This window comes from Nyctibius grandis, chromosome 7 (assembly GCF_013368605.1).
Source record: "Nyctibius grandis isolate bNycGra1 chromosome 7, bNycGra1.pri, whole genome shotgun sequence".
Classification (NCBI taxonomy): domain Eukaryota; kingdom Metazoa; phylum Chordata; class Aves; order Nyctibiiformes; family Nyctibiidae; genus Nyctibius; species Nyctibius grandis.
Genome location: NC_090664.1, coordinates 36,362,281 through 36,387,163, shown reverse-complemented (window position 1 = coordinate 36,387,163; position 24,883 = coordinate 36,362,281). Strand labels below are relative to the sequence as shown.

At 38.6% G+C, this 24,883-nt stretch overlaps 1 protein-coding gene across 2 annotated transcripts in view; it reads right to left on the bottom strand.

The window, feature by feature from the left end:
- The window catches only part of LOC137665622 (macrophage mannose receptor 1-like), a 68,519-nt gene that overhangs the window by 18,531 nt on the left and 25,105 nt on the right, over window positions 1-24,883 (bottom strand). For both annotated transcript variants that reach the window (XM_068404873.1, XM_068404872.1), the window contains exons 8-21: window positions 20,614-20,771; window positions 16,528-16,641; window positions 15,057-15,172; window positions 12,657-12,805; window positions 10,910-11,109; window positions 10,308-10,432; window positions 9,050-9,137; window positions 7,987-8,131; window positions 5,165-5,206; window positions 4,880-5,043; window positions 3,686-3,753; window positions 1,605-1,705; window positions 949-1,091; window positions 87-201 (exon numbers count right to left, since the gene is read on the bottom strand). In XM_068404873.1, coding sequence (XP_068260974.1) covers window positions 87-201; window positions 949-1,091; window positions 1,605-1,705; window positions 3,686-3,753; window positions 4,880-5,043; window positions 5,165-5,206; window positions 7,987-8,131; window positions 9,050-9,137; window positions 10,308-10,432; window positions 10,910-11,109; window positions 12,657-12,805; window positions 15,057-15,172; window positions 16,528-16,641; window positions 20,614-20,771 — 1,728 coding nt within the window. The remainder of the gene's footprint in view (window positions 1-86; window positions 202-948; window positions 1,092-1,604; window positions 1,706-3,685; window positions 3,754-4,879; window positions 5,044-5,164; window positions 5,207-7,986; window positions 8,132-9,049; window positions 9,138-10,307; window positions 10,433-10,909; window positions 11,110-12,656; window positions 12,806-15,056; window positions 15,173-16,527; window positions 16,642-20,613; window positions 20,772-24,883) is intronic.

The following is a 24,883-nucleotide window of genomic DNA, read 5'->3' as shown; positions in this document are numbered from 1 at the left end:
CCTGTCCATATTCACACAAATACAACAGCCGTCCTGTAAAGATTAAATGTCATCTCATCTAGTTGCTACAAAACTATACACAGTACCTTGCACTTGTTCATTAGGAATAGTGGCCAGGTTTCCTCCTAAATTCATGCAAGCTGTTCGTGCAGCATGCCAAGTGATACGTTCATCTTCTGTAGATCCAAATATTTTGTAACACTAAAACATGAACAAATTCTCTATATATTATCTTTACTCCAGTATCCCTCACAGATTGAAAACCACTGCTTTAAGCAAAGCAGGATGAAGAAAAGGCAGTAAAATAATGCATTTATCTGAAAAAAAAACCATTCAGCTGAAAAGGAGTTTTTTGCGCTGGTCCTTGTTCTATATAAAATTAAAGGTCTCAAGAAAGTGTTTCGCTCAACAAGACACATACTAGATTTGGTCTGAAATCCCTAGAAAATAAGCAAAAAGTGACTTTTTATAGACAGTCAGCTAACAGTGGTAAGTTATGCAAGACTGATATTAGTCTGCTTGTTTATTTATATGACTCTACAAAGCATACCATGTCAGTAAAGTTAAGGAAGACAAAATGTATTCAGTACTGAAAAAGCATTATGGTTTGGTTAAAAAACATCAGGATCAAAGCATCAATACTTCAGGAACTCTGTCTAAACTCTTTAGGAAATGCATATCAAAAGGTTTGAAGAGATGACTAGAGAATGACTTTTGTGAGCTGCAACCGAATATGCTCATCTGCCACCTCATTAGAAGCATCAAAAAAGCACCTTTCCTGCAAAACAGTGGATGGGCAAAAAAAGAAAAGCATGCAGGCATCAACCAGCTCTCTGCAAAAAATAAAAATATTTTATTCTAATAAGAAACAATATTATTAAATCATTCCCTTGTTTTCTATTTAATGCTTTGCCAAATATCCAACATGCACTGTATTTGTTATGGTACCTTATTATGAAAGGAAAGCCAAGTTGGATGACATCCTCTTGGAGTAGAAAATGTTGTTGGAGGAACAGTTGAATTGATGGAACTGTTGTGCCTTTCACATATGTAGGGATTTGGATAACCACAGTTTATATCATTCCAAAATCCTGAATGTAAGATAAATGGGGAACTGTATGACACCACATCCAGAGCTGGTTAAATGGAAATCAATTTCACTCATTCTTATACAAAGTGCTTTTAGTTGGAAAGATAAGATCAAATCCTCAAGAGTCTCTCAGTTTATTATCATTCTGTATCAGCATCTAGGATAAATATGTCACTTTATACACACTGTAATTACAGAATGTTAAAAGCAGCGTAGAACCAGGTACTAGAAACATCAATTTTATAGTTGCACATTAAGCCAATTTTAATAAAAAATATAAAACAGTTGTACAGCAATCACAACCACAGACCTCTATCAGAGCTTCCTTATGCTAGGCTTAAGGTAAACATAAGGGCACAAAACTATTAAGTCCTCAATACAATACTATGTTCTACTTCTATGACATTTTGCAAAAGAGCAAAAAAAGGGGGAGGAAGGGGTGCTTCAGAAGAAAAAAAACTTGTGATGCAAACACACAAATAATGAAGTTCAGGAACAAACATACAAAACTCACCTAAATTCCTATACATAACTACACAGTTTTCATCATTATTTGCAAAGTTAGGTTCGTGCGGTGCCCATGCCAAGTAACTCACTGGAGTGCCATCCATCCAGCTTAAGAAAAACAATACAACAAAACACTTCTTTAACACACAAATAGAATTGCTTCCATGTTACAAAAGTAATTTTGCAATATGTTTAATATAGCCATTCATAGTTTAAGGTGTACAAGGATTTTTGACCAATTTGCCTCTTTGCTAATTGCACTAAACTTGCTCTCTGCGTAAAGACCTAGGTGTATGTTTTGAAGTTGTGTTTACTCTGCATTTAAGTAATATGCTGACTCTTTTGCAACTGATAGGACAACACTCAAAATAATCATTCAAGTCAACATGAAACCAGACATCATTTCAGCATGAGACCCCACATGGCCAACATTTTCCCCAAGTCATACACTCCCTGTGCCTGTTACTGAGATAAGAGATTTTATTCATAACACTGGTAAAATGCTTGATCTTTCACCCATGCAGAGGAAAAGGGCATGACAAACCACCTACAAGGAAATTCCTGTGACAATGTGCCTTACCATCAGGTAAAATACAAACATCAAGTTGTACATCCATGTAGATTAAACAATAAAGAAAAAAATCATAGCCAGACAACCAAACACTTATTAGGGGACATCTTCTTATTGGATTGCAAATGACAGGAATGCCCAGGTTCACCCTTCAGGCATATACACAAGGCACTTCACTTAAAAGCCTATTCATCTTACGGTCCCTACAAAAACAATGGATTGGTGGCAGAGACACCTCATTTTCTGAAGGTGATCTGGCCCACCCAACATCCTGGTTATCCTCTGGAGGGTCTTCATTGTGGCTGTGGACTGTAAGAACCAAGAAGTACTAAGCATATATCCAGGCACTTCAGGACCCAGACTGAACTGAATCCAGGCCTAAATTAGCATCACATGTAAAAATCCATATGGTGTGGCATACTGACATTCAGAAAAACTTGCAGAAAACCTGCTTATCCTCACAGTGCACCTGATGTTACATGACGGCAACACCTATCTTTGTTCTACAAAAAGAAAATAGGTTGCATTTTTCCCTTTATTACAGTCTGTTCCCAACAGTTAAGGAGGGAAAAAAGAATGTTTTTACCTACCAAAAATCTTATGTATTTTCAGTTGGGGCATCTCTTTATATTTTCAGCATAAATCATGGAATAAAGGAGACTAGAATTCCTGAATAAAAATTCAAAATATATTATCTGCAGTGTAATTTTTCTGATAGCTTAGGGTGAATTCTATTTAGGAAACGTGGTATTTCTCCTTGATAATCTGGAGCTAAATTAATATGGAATTAAACTGCTTGAGAATAGAGCCATGTTTAAATTAAGACTCAAAACCAGGTATGTCCTTTTAAAATCCATGCCCTATTGAGTTAACTTGTTTGGTCCCACAGACTACAAAATCTTAAAACAAACAGTAAAGCAGAACTTTCCAAATCTAATAGACCTGATGTAAACTTATAAAAACAAAGTTAATGCTTTCATATTGTTAAAGAATAGGTCAAATTTTAGGGCTTATGGACCTACTCTAGCTTCCAGTGGTGTGAAGGAGAAATTTCCTTTACTTGAAAAGGAGTTGGTCTTCTACAAATAAAAAATTTTACCAGTATCAACAGGAAATACTTTTTAAAAATTCCTCATATTAGATATATTTTATTGGACTATGGACAAGGTAGACAACAGCTGAGGGCAAAATTCAAATTAAGCTTTTTTCCTGTTATAATCAAATATATAATAACAGTAGTATTAGTAGGGTGAGAATGCCTAACAACAGAAATGGGACTAAAAAAAAAAAGAAGTGGATTAAATATAATGTCACATTTTGGTATATTTACTACAAAATACATTTTTACAACCTTCGTAATCAAAAAACATGGAAGTCCCATAGAATTCAGAGGAAAAACATTCTCATTTCCTTTGACAGGCTACAATTTCATTCAAGCACTTCATTATTTTTGCTCTGCTCAGTAGATTTCTTTATTTTAAAGCACAATGCAAGCTTGATGGTTCTAGTTGGCCTACCTTGACCGTTGGTCAACACTCAGTTGTAAACCAATGAAATATGAATCCTCTTTGCCAGTTTTCAAGATCTAGAATGTAAAGATTAAAATTGTATAAAGATCCTCTTTTTATCATAGAAATCTATTATGTTAATAATGAGTAATATACATCTGACTGACAGGGGATAAGAATTGCTATATGCTCTAGCTACAACATTTAAGTTAAAGCAGCTCACAGGTGACAGTCCACAGTCAAACTTCACTATTGGCCAAAAGGTGTGGTCACTATGTCAATACTTCTTACAGTCTTACTTGAAGGTCATTCTTGCACAGTCTCTACAGTGGACATCATCTGACAAATTTCTTGCAAGGGACAACCCTTCCTATAATTTGGATATAAATTGATATAGGCCCTTGAGTCAGATGAGTCAGACTGCCACTCTTAAGACAGTTCAGGAAAAGTTTTATGTAGTTCAAATCTGACTTTTAAACACATTCTTGATTAAAAGAAGTTGGCTTCAAGACATTATAAAGAGGCAACCTACTCCAGCCACCTAGGAAATATCTCTTCTCATGGCAAATCCATGCCTCAAGTGGTTCTTCCTGCATAATTATATTCTCCCCACAAGAAGAAGGAGGCAAAGGGGCAAACTTAAGGACTAAAAAGAGGCTGCTAGGTAGACTGCATCCCAGACACACTGACAAGATCAAAAGCCAATGTTCTGAGTGTTGCATGTAAGCCAATATCTGTTTTGATCCACTACTTAAGATATTTTAAGTTTATCTGTTGATATACTTTACTTTCAATTAACTTACCTGTCTTACAGAATCATAGCTCACAAGTATAATACTTCTTGCTAAAATGAAGCCACAGATCAATTAAAAGTAAGCATTAAGATTCACCTTAGCACATTACCAGTTGCAGATAGATACAATGTAGTGTAACTGCCACATTGAATAGGAAAAGCAGATAATGATCTGTTTAATGTTTACTGTGCTTATTTCTATACAAAATACTAAATCAAAATTGTCCTTGTCTCAGCTATGAAACAATCTAAAAAAAGACTTCAGTTTGTTCTTCATATTAATATAGCTTAATGCTACTGCAATTTCAATATCATAAAATTTGTAGGAAGAATACCAGGGTGAAAACGATTTGTGCCCATGCTCACATGTTTTGGATGATTTATTCCATAGTATTAATGATTTTTCTTACATATCGCCAGAGGAACTTTCTTTCACTTTCACTCTCAATCACGGCAAGGTCTCCAAAGTTCCTCATGCAGAACTCCCGACCTTTTTCCATAGGAACACTCTCCGTGCTGAAATAATATTGTTTGTCTTCATGTATAATCCATCCATCCTCAGTAGTCTTGTATTCTGTAAGATAAACGGTAAGCTAACTATATTGTTCCTAAGATACAAGGCATTCTCATTAGTACAATTTTTAAAATGCTTTTAGACATACACATACACAAATAGTAGTAGCAATAACACTTACTGGGTGCAGGAGATTCTGTTGGTTCAGGCTTTACACTTGCCCCTGTAAGAAAAAAAATATTTATTATGATTGTACACTTTCTGCTGTATGAGAAAATATTTACTATGATTGATAGGCATGTTTTTATATTGACATTGAATTTTATGGTTAGTAATGGATTTAACACCAAAAACTAGAAGGAACTAAATAGCCTAAATCTCTTATTTTTGGTACACTATTCAATTCTAAATACATATTCTTGTTCCCTGAGGATCTAAATATAAGCATTCCTAATGTGCAAGGTATTATAAAATACCTTGAAATTTACCCGAATTAAGTAATTATTTTTGGTATTCACTGGATGCAGAAAACCTTGTGTCCCAAAGCATTAACTCTATTAAGACAGTCCTGTATCTCCCTCTCCATCCTTTCCTCAGGTCACTTATACATGAATTCTGGCTTAAACTAGAGACAGCAGGAATGCAGGCTGGGTTATGCTCTTCTGTGGTGCCCTAGCTGCTACAGAGTGAGGTTCTTTCCATTTGTCTCTGGTTGAGAAGAACTTTGTTCCAGATCTTAAAAATTTCCCTAGCTAAAATCTCATTGGAAAAGATCCCAGGAAATTAAGTGGTCCTTTCTGAAAAGAAAACTTCAGGCTAAAGAATTCCCCTGTTTGTTTTTGCTATGGCATCATGGAGGTGGCATCATGGATGGCATCATTAGTATCTCAGGAAAACAATTTCTAATACAGAAGATCTCTGTCTTTACAGGTTTACCAATTTATTTTGTGCTAAAATATACTTAATCTTACAGATACTGGCATTTAATAAAAAAATTGTCTGCCTAAGAAATTCTTTTACTAATACAATGCAGAGCTAGTACTTCATTGTCAATAATGTAATGCAGCATTTTTATTTTGCTCCCTTCCCTCCAAGTATAAGAATGTGGCAAAATGTTTAAATAAGCACTTTCTAAAATACTCAAACTTAGGTAGTGGAACTCGAGATTTCCCTAAATTACAAATTTTGTCTTGATGTCTTCAGAAAATAAAAAGCATCCAAACTCAGATCTCAAGAGAATGTAGCTAGAAACCAACATATGAATAGAAAACCTAGTTCACAGAATCACAGAATCAATCAGGTTGGAAGAGACCTCTGGGGTCATCGAGTCCAACCATTGCCCTGACACCACCATGTCAACTAGACCATGGCACTAAGTGCCATGTCCAGTCTTTTCTTAAACACATCCAGAGATGGTGACTCCACCACAGAATCACAGAATCAATAAGGTTGGAAGAGACCTCTGGGATCATCGAGTCCAACCATTGCCCTGACACCACCATGTCAACTAGACCATGGCACTAAGTGCCATGTCCAGTCTTTTCTTAAACACATCCAGACATGGTGACTCCACCACCTCCCTGGGCAGCCCATTCCAATGTCTAATGACCCTTTCTGAGAAGAAATACTTCCTAATGTCCAACCTGAACCTCCCCTGGCGAAGCTTGAGGCTATGTCCTCTTGTCCTATCACTAGTTGCCCGGGAGAAGAGGCTGACTCCCACTTCACTACAACCTCCCTCCAGGTAGTTGTAGACTGCAATAAGGTCACCTCGGAGCCTCCTCTTCTCCAGGCTAAACAACCCCAGCTCCCTCAGCCATTCCTCATAGGTCAGACCCTCCAGACCCTTCACCAGCTTGGTCGCCCTCCTCTGGACTCACTCCAGCACCTCAATGTCTTTCTTGAAGTGCGGGGCCCAGAACTGGACACAGGATTCAAGGTGCGGCCTCACCAGTGCCGAGTACAGAGGGACGATCACTTCCCTACACCGGCTGGCTACACTATTCCTAATAGAGGCCAGGATGCCATTGGCCTTCTTGGCCACCTGGGCACACTGCTGGCTCATGTTTAGCCGGCTGTCGATCAGCACCCCCAGGTCTCTTTCCGCTGGGCCGCTTTCTAACCACTCTTCCCCCAGCCTGTAGAGCTGCATGGGGTTGTTGTGGCCGAAGTGTAAGACCCGGCACTTGTTCTTGTTGAACCTCATGCCGTTGGTCTCGGCCCATCTATCTAACCTGTCCACATCCCTCTGTAGGGCCTTCCTACCCTCCAGCAGATCGACACTCCCACCCAGCTTGGTGTCATCTGCAAATTTACTGAGGGTGCACTCAATCCCTACGTCTAGATCATCTATAAAGATATTGAACAGCACCGGCCCCAGAACTGAGCCCTGGGGGACACCGCTAGTGACCGGACGCCAGTTGGACTTTGCCCCATTCACTACCACTCTCTGGGCTCCGCCATCCAGACAGTTTTTAACCCAAGTAACCCAGTAGTTAAAGCAAAATAAAGTATCTTGAAACCAGGCTTCATCTTGCAACTACAGATTCGATTAGCTGACAAAACTGTACCTGAGCCAAGTAAAGGAGGGAGTTTCCACACATGAAAATTCAAATATGTGAACTGATTTGCAAACTATTTTCTAATAACTTGAAACTCAACTCAGAAAAAAAAATCCAAAATAGGATTTGTTGGAGAAGGCAGGAACTTCTCTAAATGAAAAGTTAAAAGTGAATATTCAATGTAACATTTCCTATTTTTCAAGTATCACATTTCCCTTTCTGAAATCATAAAGATCAGTGAGAAATCCCAGGAGGACACCAAAGGCTCTGTATCTTTAAATGCATTGAAGACATGGAAATCCGTATACCACTTTGATATTTCACATTTCACAGTGAACCATTCTGATAAACAGGTTTTGAAATTTTTTTCTTTCTTAAAGTTAAGGGAAAAATCCACTGAAAATCTTTTCTTATTATACTAATACACAGGAGTAAGTGATACCTTTTCTTATCTGGCAAATCCATCCATAGAGATAATCACAGTGCCTGTCATTCCAAAGCATGCTGGAATCGCCACTGATCTCTGCACAAAGTTCAATTCCTTGATAATTATTGGGTTCTCCAAAGCCCCAGTTTTCATATCTCACCTATGACAGAAAAGGTTTTGTGAAGATTCTGTTATATAGAAAGAAAATAATGGAGAGAGGGAGGAGACAGCATCAAACCACAGACCTACAATTTGTTCCTACTGACAACTTAAAAAACTTAGATAAGAGGAAACCAGAATCTCCCTGTGCAAATGCTGACGCTTCAAACTTTTTTTCAGATTGCAACTGGACCGTAGCTTAGATAACAATTTTTTCTGATTACACTTGGAAGAATATTGACTTTTTTAATGGGACCTAAATGCTGTGCAACTTCATCTAATAACAATGATGGGCATGCTACATGTTGATATCAAAATAAGTAAATATCCTGTATGAGTTAAATAGTAGCCCATCACTGAGATACAACAAAAATGTTGGCATTTTTCTCAGAAAAATATTACTGCCATTCTAATTTTCCAGTTTCAGTTTTCTGTGTGGTAAACTTCCAAAAACATATTTTGACCAACCTTGCATGAAATACACTCACATCTTCAAAACTACTTTTGTTTCTACAGTTTTATATGTTAGTCTAAAGTGCAGTCAAGTTACACTGGCATAAAACAACTGCCTTCAGCTCCATGGAATGTAGGCCAATTCAGATAAAGATCTAATTAGCAAAGAAGAGAAATACTAAAGGTGGACTATTTTACTCAAAAAATCCTTGCATTTATAAGAACATCCTTTAAGTCTACATGAATTTTTCTTGTTTATTCAGTGCACATTTTCGTATCAGAAATCAGTATGTTTTAGCCAAAAACATCAAGCCATGAAATTGCTACTCATAAGCTTTCCTAAAGAGAGCATGACACAGGAGAGGGTTATGATTAAGCATAAAATTTCACAGAAACATATACAACACACACACTTGAGAAGCACAGGAAATGCAAAATAACAGCTGTTGAAAATTAAATCACTCACTGGAGATCCATCACTCCAAACAAAGCCATCATCAGGATTCAAGTAATACAAGCCCATCCAGAAATGCTGGTTGTAATAGCCATTGTTCCTAAAAAAAATAATAAACGTCCCATTTTTAAGAAGTTTAAGCATAAAACCAAAACTAATAAGGGCATTACAATATTTTTAATCATCTATCATTCACAACAGTTAATAAGATTCTCTAAAAATAATTCTTAAAGCTGTTAGAAACAAAAACAACCAGGGTGGAAATTAATTAAAATGCAACCACTTCTAGCTGTTATCACTATACATTAACTCACACAGACTGAAATACTGACCAAGAAAATGTCCAGATCCAATCCAACTCCTGAAAATAAGGTGGCTTAATACTTTTGTATAATGGCTCAATAGCTACTGTTGCTCCATTAATTAGCTCTCTATTTTCTCTGTAAAGGCACTTATAGTTTCCCAACACAAAGGTACTTGCTGCAGTTGAATCACATTTAAAAAATAGCACCTTAAACTAATTATTGTCTGCAAGCAGACACACTTTACTGATTTATCTGAATTTATTGAGTCAATTTGTGGTAACGCAGCGCCTGAGACTTCTTCCTTACTATAAGTACCTAGCTGGGATTCTATTACAGTTGTAGCATTTTGCAAGGCTGCCATGTTTCGGTCTTGCTTCATAGTTAGACAGGGATGTAGAAGTTAATTGAGCCCAGTCTATTCAGGTCATAGTGCAAATGTTACCTTTCTAAGAGTATTTGATCTCATTCAGAAATCTCACACCTACTTTTTACAGTTCAGGGACTTACTAATCTTATTTACATTCCCTGTGTAGGAAAAAATTAATCTGAAGTTGCTTCTGCTTTCTGATTAGTTCATAAACATGACAATCAACACATTGATCAGATTTATATCGTGACTGTTACCCTACTTGTACACTTGCTTATGTGAAAACAACTGGCATCTGTGGTAATTTTATAATATCCCCAAATCCACAGTAAATATGTTTACATCAGATGATAAATGTTGCCTCAACTAGATATCTTGCCAATCTCATTTTAGCATTAGCTTCTGGGGTGATTGCCACTAATCATACAAGTCCTGTTATTTCATCAGCTTTGTTTTTTTGCTATGTGTTTGATACAGATGCAGATAATGAATCCAGACTGGTTTATACTGAAGTAAAAACATACACCTAAAATGAAATATTGCAGAAAGATCAAAAGGCTAATTAAAGTGAATGGATTACCACACTACAGATACTCACGCAATAGAACGCCATATCACATACTGTTCTTCTTTACCATTAATGGAGGCCAGATCTCCTCCTATAGCTCGACAAAACTCTTGAGATTCAAGCCATGTTTTCTTTTGGTCTCCTCTTGAAAAAGGCTAAAAAGAGCACTTTGCAATCAGACAAAATAAACCATATAGATCACAAGATCAAGAAACATCAGCTACCCAAAAGCAATTCATTTACAATTAACTTGTTCTGAGAGCATTACAGAAACTTTGAATATAGAGTTTACGAGTGTTCACCTCTGTGAAACACAGGCTTAGTATGACTGTCTTTAAGCCAATTAGCAAACCGCATTGCTGACAGGAGTATCTGCTGCAAGACAACAACTAGTAGAAAGGCACTTTTATTCTTAAAAGAAGGGGAAATTCAGTCTTAAAAGAATGGGAAATTAACATCACAAGATCAGACCTGAAGATCGGACTTTAACAGAATAAACAAAACCATGAGCATTTCAACAGAAAGGAACAAGACCTCTACATATAATCTGTAAATAAGCTTATGAAACAGCAAGACATAAGTATACCATGCAGCAAATAGAAACTACCTTATTGCAGAAATAAGCAACATACTTTGAAACAGAAGCTAATGCGATTGTTTGAGTCCCAACCTTCCGGACACCGGGGAATAGGAGTTGTTGTAGGAACAGGCGGAAGAGTCACTCCCTCTGCCCACACTTTGCATAGGAACTTTGCCTTTTCTTCACATTTTATTACATCCCATAATCCACCTGCAATTCCAGTCCTCATGGCAACGCAGCCTGGCTTTCTTCCTGGTTGTAAACAGGAATGCCCAAAAGCAACATTTAAGGGGTCATAAGAATTTAGAAAACATAATATTCTATCAAGACAGAAATTAGGTCTTTGTGCAGAGTCAAAAATGTTTCTAATGTTAGAGTGAGTCCAGAGGAGGCCACAAAAACAATCAGAGAGCTAGAACACCTCTTTTATGAAGAGGGAGTGGGGTTGTTCAGCCTGTAGAAGTCTCCAGGGAGACTTTATTGCGGCCATTCAAAATATAACGGGGGCTTATAAGGAAGATAGAGAAAGACTTTTTACCGGGTCCTGTTGCGATAGGACAAGGGGCAATAGTTTTCAAATGAAAGAGAGTAAGTTTAGATTGGACATAAGGAAGAAATTATTTTACGATGAGGGTGATGAAACACTATAACAGGTTGCCTAGAGAAGTTCTGGATGCCTCATCATTGGAAATGTTCAAGGTCAGATTGGACAGGGCTTTGAGCCACCTGATCTAGTGCAAGATGTTCCTGCCCATGGCAGGTGGCAGGAACTAGATGATCTTTAAATGTCCCTTCCAACCCAAACCATTCTGTGATTCTATGATTCTAATTCATGAAGAAAAAAAAAACCACAAGCAAAAAAATCTGTGGTTCATCCATATCTCAGATACTGAATCGTGCCTCACATCAAATCCCCTCCAGTGGTTGACTCTATCAACATCATAACCTGCGATCCAACAAATTCTCCCCTAAAACTGAAGATATGGCTAGAGCTAATTTCTCAAATTTGTCTAATTTGACTATGATTTTCAAAAATGACTTGCCTAGTATTGGCTTCACGGTCTACATAGCCTTACCACTCCATCTGACACATTCAAATCAGCATTTAGGCACTGAAATGAAAGAGAATCAGAGGATCTCCTGAAAGGCAAATGCAACATGCCAGAACCTCGAAGGCTTACAACCATCCTCTTTCTGATGTGATCATGTCAGAGATTAAATGACCTCCTACCCCATAATTTTACTAGAACAGAAAAAAATAGCAAAGTTTTCATCCACAAAACTTAGTAAATAAGGAAATCACAATTAATCTAGCAAAGATATTAATTAAAAATGATTAAACACAAATCTTCCCTTGGCCCTCTTGTCCTTTCCTACAATCCCATTTTCTCTAAGACCAGAGATGCTTCATGCATGCTGTGATCTCACACACCTCAGAACACACAATGAGCAAGTGTACTATGAGCTATGGCTGAACAGGCGGGACTTGCAAGCAGGGTGCAGTATGCCTGCAGAGATTGCTCTTCCATAGTACAGACACAGACTTTCCTAGAACAGACGCAAATCAGAAACTTTATCTCAATTTAAAGTTTCTTCCCAACCTCATGTTAAAAACTCATTCCAGCACTAAGCAGGAAGTTAGCAACAGTACTGCATGCTTGAGAAAGCAGTCAGATATATTTGAGAGCAATCAGTCGTTATACCACCAAGCGAGGGCTAAGGAGTGAAGCAAAAAATTCAAATAGTGAGCAATTTATTTCGGGCACTGGACTCATTAAACAGTATAGAGCCGTACCTACCAGGCATTTCGGAATTCCAGTGTGTAAATAAGACAGATCCACCATTAGCCCACTTGAATGTTCCCTTTTCTTCTACATCTGAAAGTCCAATCCAAAAGTATCTTTCTGTTCTCAGCCCAACCAGGCTAGTCAGATAGGCTTGTTCGTATCTGTTCAAAAGAACACAACCATTAAATTAATACTGTTAAATTTACTTTAAAAACTTGTAAAAGGCTTGTTATTTTTTCAGAACTACTGCTGTACCTTCTTGAAAGTGTAGCTTGTATGGATTTACTTGAGGAAAGCCCATAACAAAACATTACATAATAGATATTTTGTAAGCTTGAATACCAGAGTATTCTGCCTTCTCTTTGGATGTCCAGTAAAGAAAGTGACATTGGTGGGAAAGAAGAAACCTGACGTGACTTATGTGTTATACCACTGTATTTTTTGAGAGTTTCTAGCACCCTTAGATTTTAATGACTTCTTGTTTCAGGCAAATCCAAAACTGGAAAAGGAATCTCAGCATTATTGAAGAAAAAGACAAAAGTAGAAGCTAGAATAATATGATACTAAATTATCAAACTAAGGAACATTGCAAATTAGATCCAATGATCATGCAGGAAAAGTTATGCTTGGGAAACAAACCTATGCAGAGGTAAAGCCTGTCATAGTTCAATATGGTGTTTCAAAAAAGAGCTCTTAAGAAATCGAAGAAAATAAAAGAAGTCTCCCCTAAACATCTGAAGACCACATTAATGTTAAACCATTTTTATGACAGCTGCAGCGCTACCTACATTTAGAGAGCCAGCACCCATGACAGCTAGAGTTTTCACACTAGAACATACCTATTTAGATTATATAGAAAGAAATAAGAGAAAATGTAAAGTATCAAGTCAAACGCAAGAAAAATAAGCTTTGTTTCTTAAGTCTAACTTTCATTTTCCCAGTATTCCACATTCAGTAATGTACATCAGTTTTTCAGAAATTTAGCACACACTGAACCCTGACTGAATTGTGATAGATTTTCAGGTACCAAGCACTTCTATCATCATTTGGTTTCTTATTTAAATTTTTTAAAAGTAGCTCAATTCTGAGAAGACCAGATAGCTGAAAATTATATCCTCTTGGGCACTTGAACTACCTTTTGAAAGGAATTCAGAGCCATATCTCCTCATTTAGTAATCAAAACTGGATTCTGCATCCCTCACTCAAGTAAAACCCATCCTCAAGCCACTAAAATTAAGGGAAAAGAAAACATAATGCTATTTTTTCCTTGACATAACCATCTATATCAATACTGATTTCACAGCCATCACCTATTTTTACTATAAACTGAATTCCTGGATTCCCACATGCAAAAACTGTGAGAAGTTCTATATCTACACATAGCTGTCTTCTCAAGCAAGACTTTTAGAATCATACAATTGTTTTGGTTGGAAAAGACCTTTAGGATCATCAAGTCCAACAATTAACCTAGCACTGCTAAGTCCACCACTAACCCATGTCCCTAAGCACCACATCTACACAACTTTTAAATACCTCCAGGGATGGTGACTCAACCACTTCGCTGGGCAGCCTGTTCCAATGCTTGACAACCCTTTCAATGAAGAAATTTTTCCTAATAGCCAATCTAAACCTCCCCTGGTGCAACTTGAGGCCATTTCCTCTCATCCTATCACTTGTTACTTGGGAGAAGAGACCAACACCCACCTCACTACAGCCTCCTTTCAGGTAGCTGTAGACAGTGATAAGGTCTCCCCTCAGCCTCCTTTTTTCCAGGCTAAACAACCCCAGTTCCCTCAGCCACTCCTCATAAGACTTGATCTCTAGTCCGTTCACCAGTTTTGTTGCCCTTCTTTGGACACACTCCAGCACCTCGATGTCTTTCTTGTAGTGAGGGGCCCAAAACTGAACACACTATTCAAGGTGCGGCCTCACCAGTGCCAAGTACAGGGGGACGATCACTTCCCTAGTCCTGCTGGCCACACTATTTCTGATACAAGCCAGGATGCTGTTGGCCTTCTTGGCCACCTGGGCACACTGCTGGCTCATATTCAGTCAGGTGTCAACCAACATCCCCAGGTCCTTTTCTGCCAGGCAGCTTTCCAGCCACTCTTCCCCAAGCCTGTAGCGCTGCATGGGTTTGTTGTGACCCATGTGCAGGACCAGACACTTGGCCTTGTTGAACCTCATACAGTTGGTCTCGGCCCGTCAATCCAGTCTGTCCAAATCCCTCTGTAGAGCCTTACTACCCTCAAGCAGATCAACACTCCCACCCAACTTGGTGTCATCTGCAAACTTACTGAGAGTGCACTTGATCCCCTTTTTATCCCGATCAGAGTCTTTATTTTGATATTCGTACGATGGTAGATAATAAATCCTCATATGATCCTCTTAGGCAAGTAGACTTTTACATACCTGTCTTCAATAGTTGCTAAAAAGGCCTGATGCCTTCCACAGGTTTGATTTGCTTGAGAAAATGATACAAATGTATTTCCAATGAAGTAACAATAAAAACCATGCCTTTTCCAACCCTGTCAAAATAAACATTAAGTGATCACATATGTTGCAGCTTTTCTAAACTTCTTTTTTTTAGGGGTGAAAAAAAAAGAAAAGGAAAAAACATCAAAACAAAACTGATTTATACCACTGTCAGCTAACTATTAGACAAAAGAACAACTGAACTGAAAAGGTCAGACTGGAAACAGGCAGGATCAAAACTTTTTAAAATTTTGTTTCATAAAATGTTTTCTCACATGTAATGAATTTTTAATCAGTGTATTCCAGTCATAAAGGCATGAGAGGCTTTGATGTGCACCTTCAGTGCTCAGGATAGGATTATAACTAGCACACAGTCATTGTGCAAGCATGAGCATTGTCTTGAGAAACAAATTTCAGCTTGGCTTTTCAGAAAGGGAATGACACCTCAAACAAGCTTGTTTATTATTAACCAACATTAACACTCTCTTCTAATGTTTTGTCATTCCAATGTCATTAACTCAGGAATATGCTTACAGGGGAGGAGTTTGCTGTGACCAGTCACAATTGACACAAATTTTCTGCTGAAGGTTTTCAATTTCTCACCTATGAGACGTTTTTCTACAAGCATGCACTTAGTTGTCTAGGCAAGGATAACACCCATAAGCACTAGGATCCCTTTATCTACTCCAACAGTTGAATATTTGTAAGGTTCCCAGGTACTCTTTTACAAATACTGGGAATAAACATCTGCAGCTGTGTAAAGCAGACTTGGGATAAAAAGCAATTTCTTCATAGAAGAAAAAAACCCCAGTATGATTCCCTATGCCATAACAAATTACAGTAGGTTTTTTGGAATTACTGAGTGCTATGTTACCAGAAGGTGAGCATTACCAAATAAACAACAGATCCACTGGCAGTTCAGAAGGAGCACAATGGATTAATTTTGGTCAGGCACTCATAACAAATTCTTCAAAGTAGAGAGCACTGCCAGAGACCACAGCAAAGCCTTAAGAATAGTATGTAGACAAGCATACCCTTCTTGATGTGAATAATTTTAAGAAAATTGCAGGCAGAGCTAAAGAGCAACTGCTGGTACAGGAAAACTCCTTAGGAAGGCTTGAATACCAATCAAGGAAAAATGGCCTGCTGCAGGGACTACAGGTTTGAGTTTTGGTTTATGTTCTGGAAAAAGAAAGGGAACATCAAGAGCTAAATGACAGTCAGAGCCTAGATTTATTCATATGTATCACCTATCCCATCTGCCATAGAAATGAGAAGGCTGAACTGTTCTGACGATAACATAGAACCCATTTTTCTTGTTTATCTATCTCTATCACCTAGGTGGCATTTTCTCCTCTTAATCATTCCTAGCAGCCTATTCAGATCAGACAGCTTTTTCTTCACTTACTCTCTGGCAGCCCATGTCAACAGTTTCCTCTTCTGTAGGAGCTTCTGACATGGGTTTCCTTTTACAGATGTAGCCAATTTTCTTTTCACAAGAATGGTCTGCCCAAAATCCATCCTGAACATAAGAACAGATCACAGTCAAGTGGGATTTAGTTTTCAAAAAAGGTGCTTTATGCTTTTAAGTATTTAATTATTCTTTTTTTAGCTTTAAAAGAAGCAAAACCTACATCTAACTTCAGTACTTAATTCCATCATTCCAACCTCACTTCTACTGAGGCTGATTCACGATTGACTTACACTTCTTTGATTATTTACCCTTATGAAAAGTGAACCTTATGAAACGTGATAGCAATATACCATCTTTACAAAAACTACTGATTTAATAAGCATGCACCAGTATACTCACCAGTATTTTCAGCTGGTTCTTGACCATAGTATTAACCATGCCAGGCTGCCATCAGAAACTCTACTTCTGAGCAACGGTCATGGGTTATCTGGCTGCACTGAATGCTGCCACTGTTAGCATGTCACATACAACATGACTAGTGAGTCCAAATTTTAATGCTTTGAGACTCTGGACTTTGAATTAATTTTATTTAAATATTCAACCAAATGTTAGATCCTTTTTATAATCTTAGGTCACCTTCTGTCAACAGATCTGCCTAGACACATACAAGCAATCGCATGCCACTGCATATATCTGTTACTATTCTTGCCTCCTTGTAATTGAACAGCTTGTGTGTTCCAGTGGTTCAGTCTGGGCATATACTTCAGGACCGATCTTACTGACCATACAAAGTGAGGCTGAGGAGATGAATAGGAATTACTCCTTTTTTTTCCAACTGTTTCCTTATCCGGTAGGTTTCAATGAATGGCCACATGGAGCGGGGAAAAACATTAGGCAGACCAACAGTGGTTCTTTCAGGGCTTGGCATTGTGGCGTGGCATGAATTTACTCCATACCATGCTGTTCCTGCCCTGCACCAGAGGATACTGCTAAGGCTAGTTGCAATCTCTCCCTGCCTCGCATTTCTCCTTAAGTCTTATGATATTAACCAGATGTATCTAATCTTGCAACAGAAACTGAGGTAGCTATCTCTTTCTTTCCTAGAGAAATGCAACAGCTGCTAGAATTCAAACTATCACAAGAAGTGATTTGCTTAGGTTTGCAGAAAATTAGAATCTTCTGTAATCAAATAGGGACTTTTAACCTGAATTCAAGTTCCCCAAAATTCTATAACACTTGGCTTGGCCAGAAAATGCCATCCAGATCCTCAGAGAACCACAAAACAAATTCTGAGCCCTCCTGTTTATTCTTGAAACTCTTGGTTTGAAGGCAGACAAGTTTTTCTGATAAAAATCATGGTTTTATCAATGCATTTAAGCTGCCCTATATGTTCCAAAAGACTGTAAAATAAAAGATAAATAAAGAAAAAAGATTGCATCAAGGAACTATGACTATCAAGAGCAATCTTAGTACTTTTTTTAAAGTACTATCCAAGTTATGAAATGCTTGGCAGCCCCTAACCTCCTCTAATATTTCCTACACCGATACTTCCATGTACAATACCATAAAACCCCAAAGTTCACACAAGAGATGAGGGTAGCTAAAGGGCACAGGATGATAGATAAGATAAAGCCTCAACTATGTGTTCCTTGCAACTCACCACCCACATGCACCAAAGCCACCTACGTTGCAAACCTCCCGCTTCTGAGCAAGTTCTCCAGCCTTGACCAGTACAAAAGTCCTTGAAGCAACTGCCATTACAACCTCAATTGACTGGCCCTCACATTTGAGCATTCAGCTTCCTTCCACTGTCTGACCCTATAATTCTGTAAGTTAGATAAAGCATCTACTACATCCTCAACCAGCACTGGTATAGCCACTGCACAGACAATGGAGAAAATCCTCCGGCCCTTAAAAATCTGTTTGTTCAGTCACCATGTGTACCATGACCTGGTTGCCATGGATGAAACATGCATTTACACTCTTCTCACCAGAGCATGCCCACTAATACAATGGAGAAGAATTTTTAAAAGATTATAAACTTATCCGTGCTTCTGACCGGTGGAAAATTCTTCACTAAAATAAACATCAAATTCTAGCCTTCCAGACACATCTGACTGCACATGAAATTCCTTCTCCCTGCTGAATTCATACAGCAATGAAGTTTGTCCTGGCCAGAGAACACCTCCACGAACACACATAGGTTTACTCAACTTTGGGAGATTAATATGCTATACCCTACACAGGCTTTCCTCTTCCATGGATACTACTGCGGTTTTGTTCTCCCAAGGATGTTGATCTAGTTCTCTTCCTCATTCCTTCCTGGAACTGATGATGTGGTCCCTTTTTCATGTTCTTCTAGTGCCACACCTGCTAACTCCTCTATGTCCCCTTCAGCTTCTTCCTGCTGCAGAGCTAGCTCAGGCCTCTCCTGCTGTTCTCAATCTCAATTTCTGAACTTGAGTGTTTGTGCACCAGAATGATGGAGACACACGAACCAGCCACATGCATACAGAATCACAGAATCACAGCATCACGGAATCACAGAACTAGGTTGGAAGAGACCTCTGGGATCATTGAGTCCAACCTTTGATCTAACACCACTGTGTCAACCAGACCATGGCACTAAGTGCCACATCTAGTCTTCTCTTAAACACCTCCAGAGATGGTAACTCCACCACCTCCCTGGGCAGCCCATTCCAATGCCTAATAACCCTTTCTGTGAAGAAATTTTTCCTAATGTCTAACCTGAACCTCCCCTGGTGAAGCTTGAGGCTATGTCCTCTAGTTCTGTTGCTAGTTGCCTGGGAGAAGAGGCCAACCCCCACCTCACTACAACCTCCTTTCAGGTAGTTGTAGAGAGCGATAAGGTCTCCCCTCAGCCTCCTTTTCTCCAGGCTAAACAATCCCAGTTCCCCCAGCCGCTCCTCATAGGATATACCCTCCAGACCCTTCACCAGCTTTGTTGTCCTCCTCTGGACTCACTCCAGCACCTCAATGTCTTTCTTGAAGTGAGATACATGCCACTGTTGCTATTAATGATTGCACCTAAGTGAAGCAAGTTAGAAAACTAGGCCTATTGGGGCTTGAGTGCGGGCTTGCCCTATGATGCAAGCTTTGAATAGTGTTCAGGCCAATTGGGAAAAAATTTTTAGTTCTGCAGTTTGTAAGTGCACTCATCAAAAGTACAACCGTTAAGTTTTAATTTCACAAAATAAGAAAATGCCTTTGGTATGAGTAAATACTTTTTTTCCTCCTGATAAAATAGGTAAACCCTGAAGGAGGTGGCAAGTTCAATATTTTTAATTATCACAAAGAGGAAAAATACCATTTTGCAATGTCACACACAGACTGACTTTTATATCAGGTATTATCTCAGTTCCTGTAGTACACCTAGGTCATCAATCATTGCCATATTCCAAAAGGCAGCCTTTCCAAAGCAGTCTTTTAATTGCAGATATACAGTCACTCAGTAAAGGCTTCCACTAGTGCCACTGCTAACCACTTTTCTCACAGGTCTTCGTGTGCAGTGCAGATACAAGCATAACATCTAATCCACCTAGACTTGAGATTTATAACTTTGCCTAGAAAAAGAAAACGAAGGCTTTCATTTTCTTCTAAAGATAGTATTTCTCTCTAACATCATCAAAAATTGCTAGTGTGATTTTTTTAGGTAGCTGTATATCCCATATTCTGTCAAATCAGAAAAAATCCAAACATATCCAAAATGTCTTTGTGGCTTCCTGATGAAAAGCATTCACATGTTCGTGTGCTTCACAGTGTAATTAAAAGTTTCTTCAAAAAAGCCCACATGCATAAACTGAAATCCAGAAATATGGATCTTGGGAGCCAGTTGCCTTCAAGGAAAGCCACCACTTGCCTGATTCTCAGGGAAGACAACAAAAACAGCTTTCTGGCAACCTTAAACAGGAATCGTTTCTCAAAAAAGTAACACTTATAAGACTAAAATAGGCTGCTTCAAACAGTAATACTCTCTACTTTTGTGCTCTTGCATAGAAAAAAAGCCCAAATGATAAATGAAATTATAAGATAATTAAGTCAATAGCTACATGACTTTACCTTCCCCTTCATAACAACACAGTCCTCTTGCCTGTTGTTTGCATGAGTGGGTTCTCCACGAAGCCACTTGGTGTAGGTGACAGGTGTCCCATCGCTCCATTCAAAATACATCTGAACCTTGAGGTCATTCAACCCAATCCACAGCTCATCAGCTGGCTCTAAGACACAGGATTAACAAGGTTGATAACAGTCCTTTTATATGATGTGAACTTTTATCTTCATGGAACAGAAAATAATTTATTCCCTGGAAGTTTAAAAGGCAGTCACAGGAAAAGGCAGTCACAGGAAATTAAGGCTCCCTGTTTCATAAAGAGGGCAGACTGTTCCTCATATACCCACTCCAGTCATCAGGAAAGGCCACTCATTCTAGTGCCAATATAATAAGAGTGTTTAACTTTGTATAAAACAGCCAAAATAATCTCTTTGTTGAATTATATTATAACACAACTAGGTTCATTCTTTTTTTCCATCTCAAAACTCCTGTAACAAGATATGAATAAACACCTGAATAAAATGCTATCTCCCCTTTTTCTCCAACCTTTAGTATAGTGAGGAAAAAAGTGCCCTCTTTTCTAATGCTCATACACCCAGTGTTATCTTTTAGAGCTGACAACCAGAGTACTTGCAAGTTTTCCCATTACATGTGTTCCTATATTTTGTTTTATTTCAGAACAAAATGAAATTCATGTAGTTGTTGGACTTTTTCCAGTTTAGTTAATGGAGTTAACTGCTGGTTTTTGGCTGGAAGGAAAGTGCAGGACTGATCAAGGATGTTACTTTACAACAGCTGTTTCTTAGAGGTTTATTTGTCTGTGATTAAAATCCTCCATTCTAACACATTGCTACTATAATGTTTATATCTAGTTTTGTTCTGAATAAACTATTTGAATAAGGAGGATTAAAAATTTGGGCATCAGTCTGAACTCCATCATCATCAAAGCATATTCCTCTCTAGAACTGATTTTATGATTTTGTTCAATGCAATTGAAATTTTTAAATTATTATTTCATTGTTTACTTATAGTCTGTCATCCAGCCTATGCTAAAGGCAGCAGGTGTTTCCTTTTGTCCACAGCCCTACTCAGATAACACTGACCAACTACATGCACAGTCCTTTCCTTAGATAGCAGTCTTTCCAAGCAGAATATGAACTACTTCATTGCTAGAACTTACTCATTATGAGTATTTTTCACGAATGATAGACTACTTTTTACCCGTTTTTTCCACTGCTCATGACCTTGCATTTCTACAACTCATCTACAGCACTCAGAGGTTTTTCCTGTTCAGTTTGTTATCGTAGTTCTTGCCTTCTTCCGTAAGTCTTCCTCTAACATTCTCTATCCAGACTGACCACAGTCAACCTGGCAATGAAATCAGCCATGGAATTTAAAAATGGGATTGTAAGCCCACCCGAAAAGACATCAGCTGTGGGAGTGGGTCTCTCAATGGAACTGGAACTGTTTTTTTCTGTTGCTGCTGTCACTAGCAACAGAAGTGCCTGTAAACCAGTTAAAAGTCATTGTCCCCAAGGCAATCCTTTCTGATTAACACATTTCACATGGAGGTTTTCCTAGGTACCCTCACACCTTAAAACTCTCCTGTGACATTTCTCCCATCTGCTAGTTACAGAAACATGGAGGCTTCCCATTTTGACTAAACAAGCTGCTGCAAAAATCACCCTCCCAGCCTGTCACTCTAATGGAATCGACTCTCTCCTTTCTCTTTCCCTCCCTTGTCTCTCCCATCTTTATTATACCTAAGTATGATTCGCCCTCATAGCTCATCCATACTGTCCTTACTATCTCTCCCCCCATAAGAAGAGCTCAGATTCACAGGACATCAGGCTCTACTTTCAAACAGGCACCTTTACCTCTTCCAGAGCGCTCTCCATGTTCAGAAGTCTGCCAACATCACATCTCAGTACACTCCTTTAAACTCTCCTCTGCTACGAAAATTGAAACCTGTTCCAATTCCACTGCCCATCATGCTCTCATTCCCTCCTTAGCTACTGCCATCCATGCTCTCTAATTTATTTGTTGTTATCTGTTAAAATCTTTCTGTGTTTATTGAGCACCTAGCACAGCAGAGGCCTCATCCATGGCCAGAGGTCCTACTGTGGTGGGTTCACACCATGGTAATATGAACAATAAACAGCATTCTTTAACAAAATTATTACATCAAAGTCATCTAAATAAGCCATGCAAATCAGAAACGGCCAAGAGCCATTTCTGGCTCTGTGGAGCCTCTTCCTACATAACATTTTCTCCTCTGCAGAAGAAATGCTGTCTTAGAGTTTTGCAATCATCTCTAAAGCTGGGTAACTAAATACCAAGATTTTTTTTTTCCTGGCCACTTGTAAATAAGCTGTTTCTCACTCTCTCAGACATGCACTGGACCACGTTTGTGCCATATCACATGCTGGACTTCTGTGTAAACATCCAGAATGCGCTTCTTTATTCTTCTTCATGTTCCTCTCTAAAGTTCACTTTTGTGGTGATGCCAACAAAATCTCAGATATTATGACAAAACTCATCTCATTGTAACCTTTCTTCCTTTGTTTTATCATGGGACTGTGAATTGTTTGGCACAAAGATAGACTTTTGTTCTTTCTGTACATCACTTATTGCAGCAGAGATCTGATGCAGACAGTATTTTCTAGGAACTGCAATACATGGTGTTCTCATCTCAGTGGTGAACAAGGGTAATCTGATACTGTCATAAACTGCCTTAAAAGGCTTCTTCAGTTGTTCCAATTTTACTCCTCTGAAAAGAATGCTTTCAAAATAGTCTCTTGCAGTGAGTGTGCCATATGTGAGAAGCCTGGTCTCCTTCAGGACTATTTGCCTTTCAGAAACATTCACTTTTACAAAAACAGTGCAGCGCAGTCAGTTCAGGAAAGGTCTTTGGAGAAGGCATTAAACTATAAAATAATCTACTTCCAAGGAGTATGGTGAAAACACAACTCATTTCCTTTACAGCCTAACTTCTTTCAAGTATCCTGATGTCTCATCAAGAGGTCCCACCTTTCCTAATAATCTCTGAAAGAGTAAAAGTTTCATGTTATTCATGAACGAACAACAAATCACTCTTTCAGGAGTGTGAGGACAAGCACAAGTTGCCATGGAGTTGGCTAGGATACAAAAGTAAAGCATATCAGCTATTTTATGATTGCCACTCCAAGATTGCTGTTACACTGCAGCTCAAAGCAGCTTATTGCACTTTCAGTGAAGGATAAACTAACACTTGGGACTAAAAGTACACATAGGATCAGTTACTGCAAAGAAGCATACATAGGTGTGAACATGCTCCTCTGTCCTGGTTTCACTAGGATTTTGTTTCAGTTTGTGGCCAGCCATGGTGGTCAAGGCCCTTAGCAGTTAAATCCAGGGCAGCAGACCCAGGCTGGCCCACAGGTGTATTCCATATCATTGACATCAAGTTCACTATAAAAGGGAGGGCTTGCTAGGGAGAAGTGGGGCTTTTTTTTTTAATTATTTTTTTTTCTCTCTTCTCTTCTAGCCCCCCTTCTTTCTCATTCCCAATGATTGCTATTTCTGGAGCAACTTGCTGCAGCTTTGTAGCTAAGTATAATTTTGTATGTTTTGTATTATCATTTATATTGGTTGCTTTATTTTATTAAATCTGTTTAATTTAAGCCCATGAGTCTCCCCCCTATTCCCTTCCTTGGTCGTGGAAGGGACATTGGGTGAATGAAAAACTGTTATTGTTTAGCCCTGGGTGTGGACTAAACATAGACATCCTCCCATCAAAAAGCAGTAACAATCCTACATGCAAAATCAGGTTCATGTAAAGCGATAGCAACCACAAAATTGCCTCAATGTTGCCATGGTGGCATCTCCCCTAATGAACACACAGGCTGCATCTGTAGCCTAACTTGCCTTGCAATACCTTGAGTGTGTGCTGAGACACTGGGCACCAAAGCACCATATTGAATTTGGGGCACATCTGAATCCACATACTGGGACAGACAGCTTGCTTTTTCAGAAGAAACACAGGTGGCTTGACTTGAAAAATAAGGACATGGCAGTGCTGGTAATAGGACCCAGATCTTCCCAAACTGTCTTTAACCAACACACTTTGCTTCCCCTCATCTATCTTTGCAGACCAATAGAAAAAAGCCTTCCAGTTTCTGAAAAGGTTGAAAATTGTTTTAATCTGTATAAAAGGATGTAGAAGCAGACCTGAAGAAATAGGAGTTTGGGACTGATGCAATTCACATCATTAACCACAGCTTTTTTGTGATGGTATAG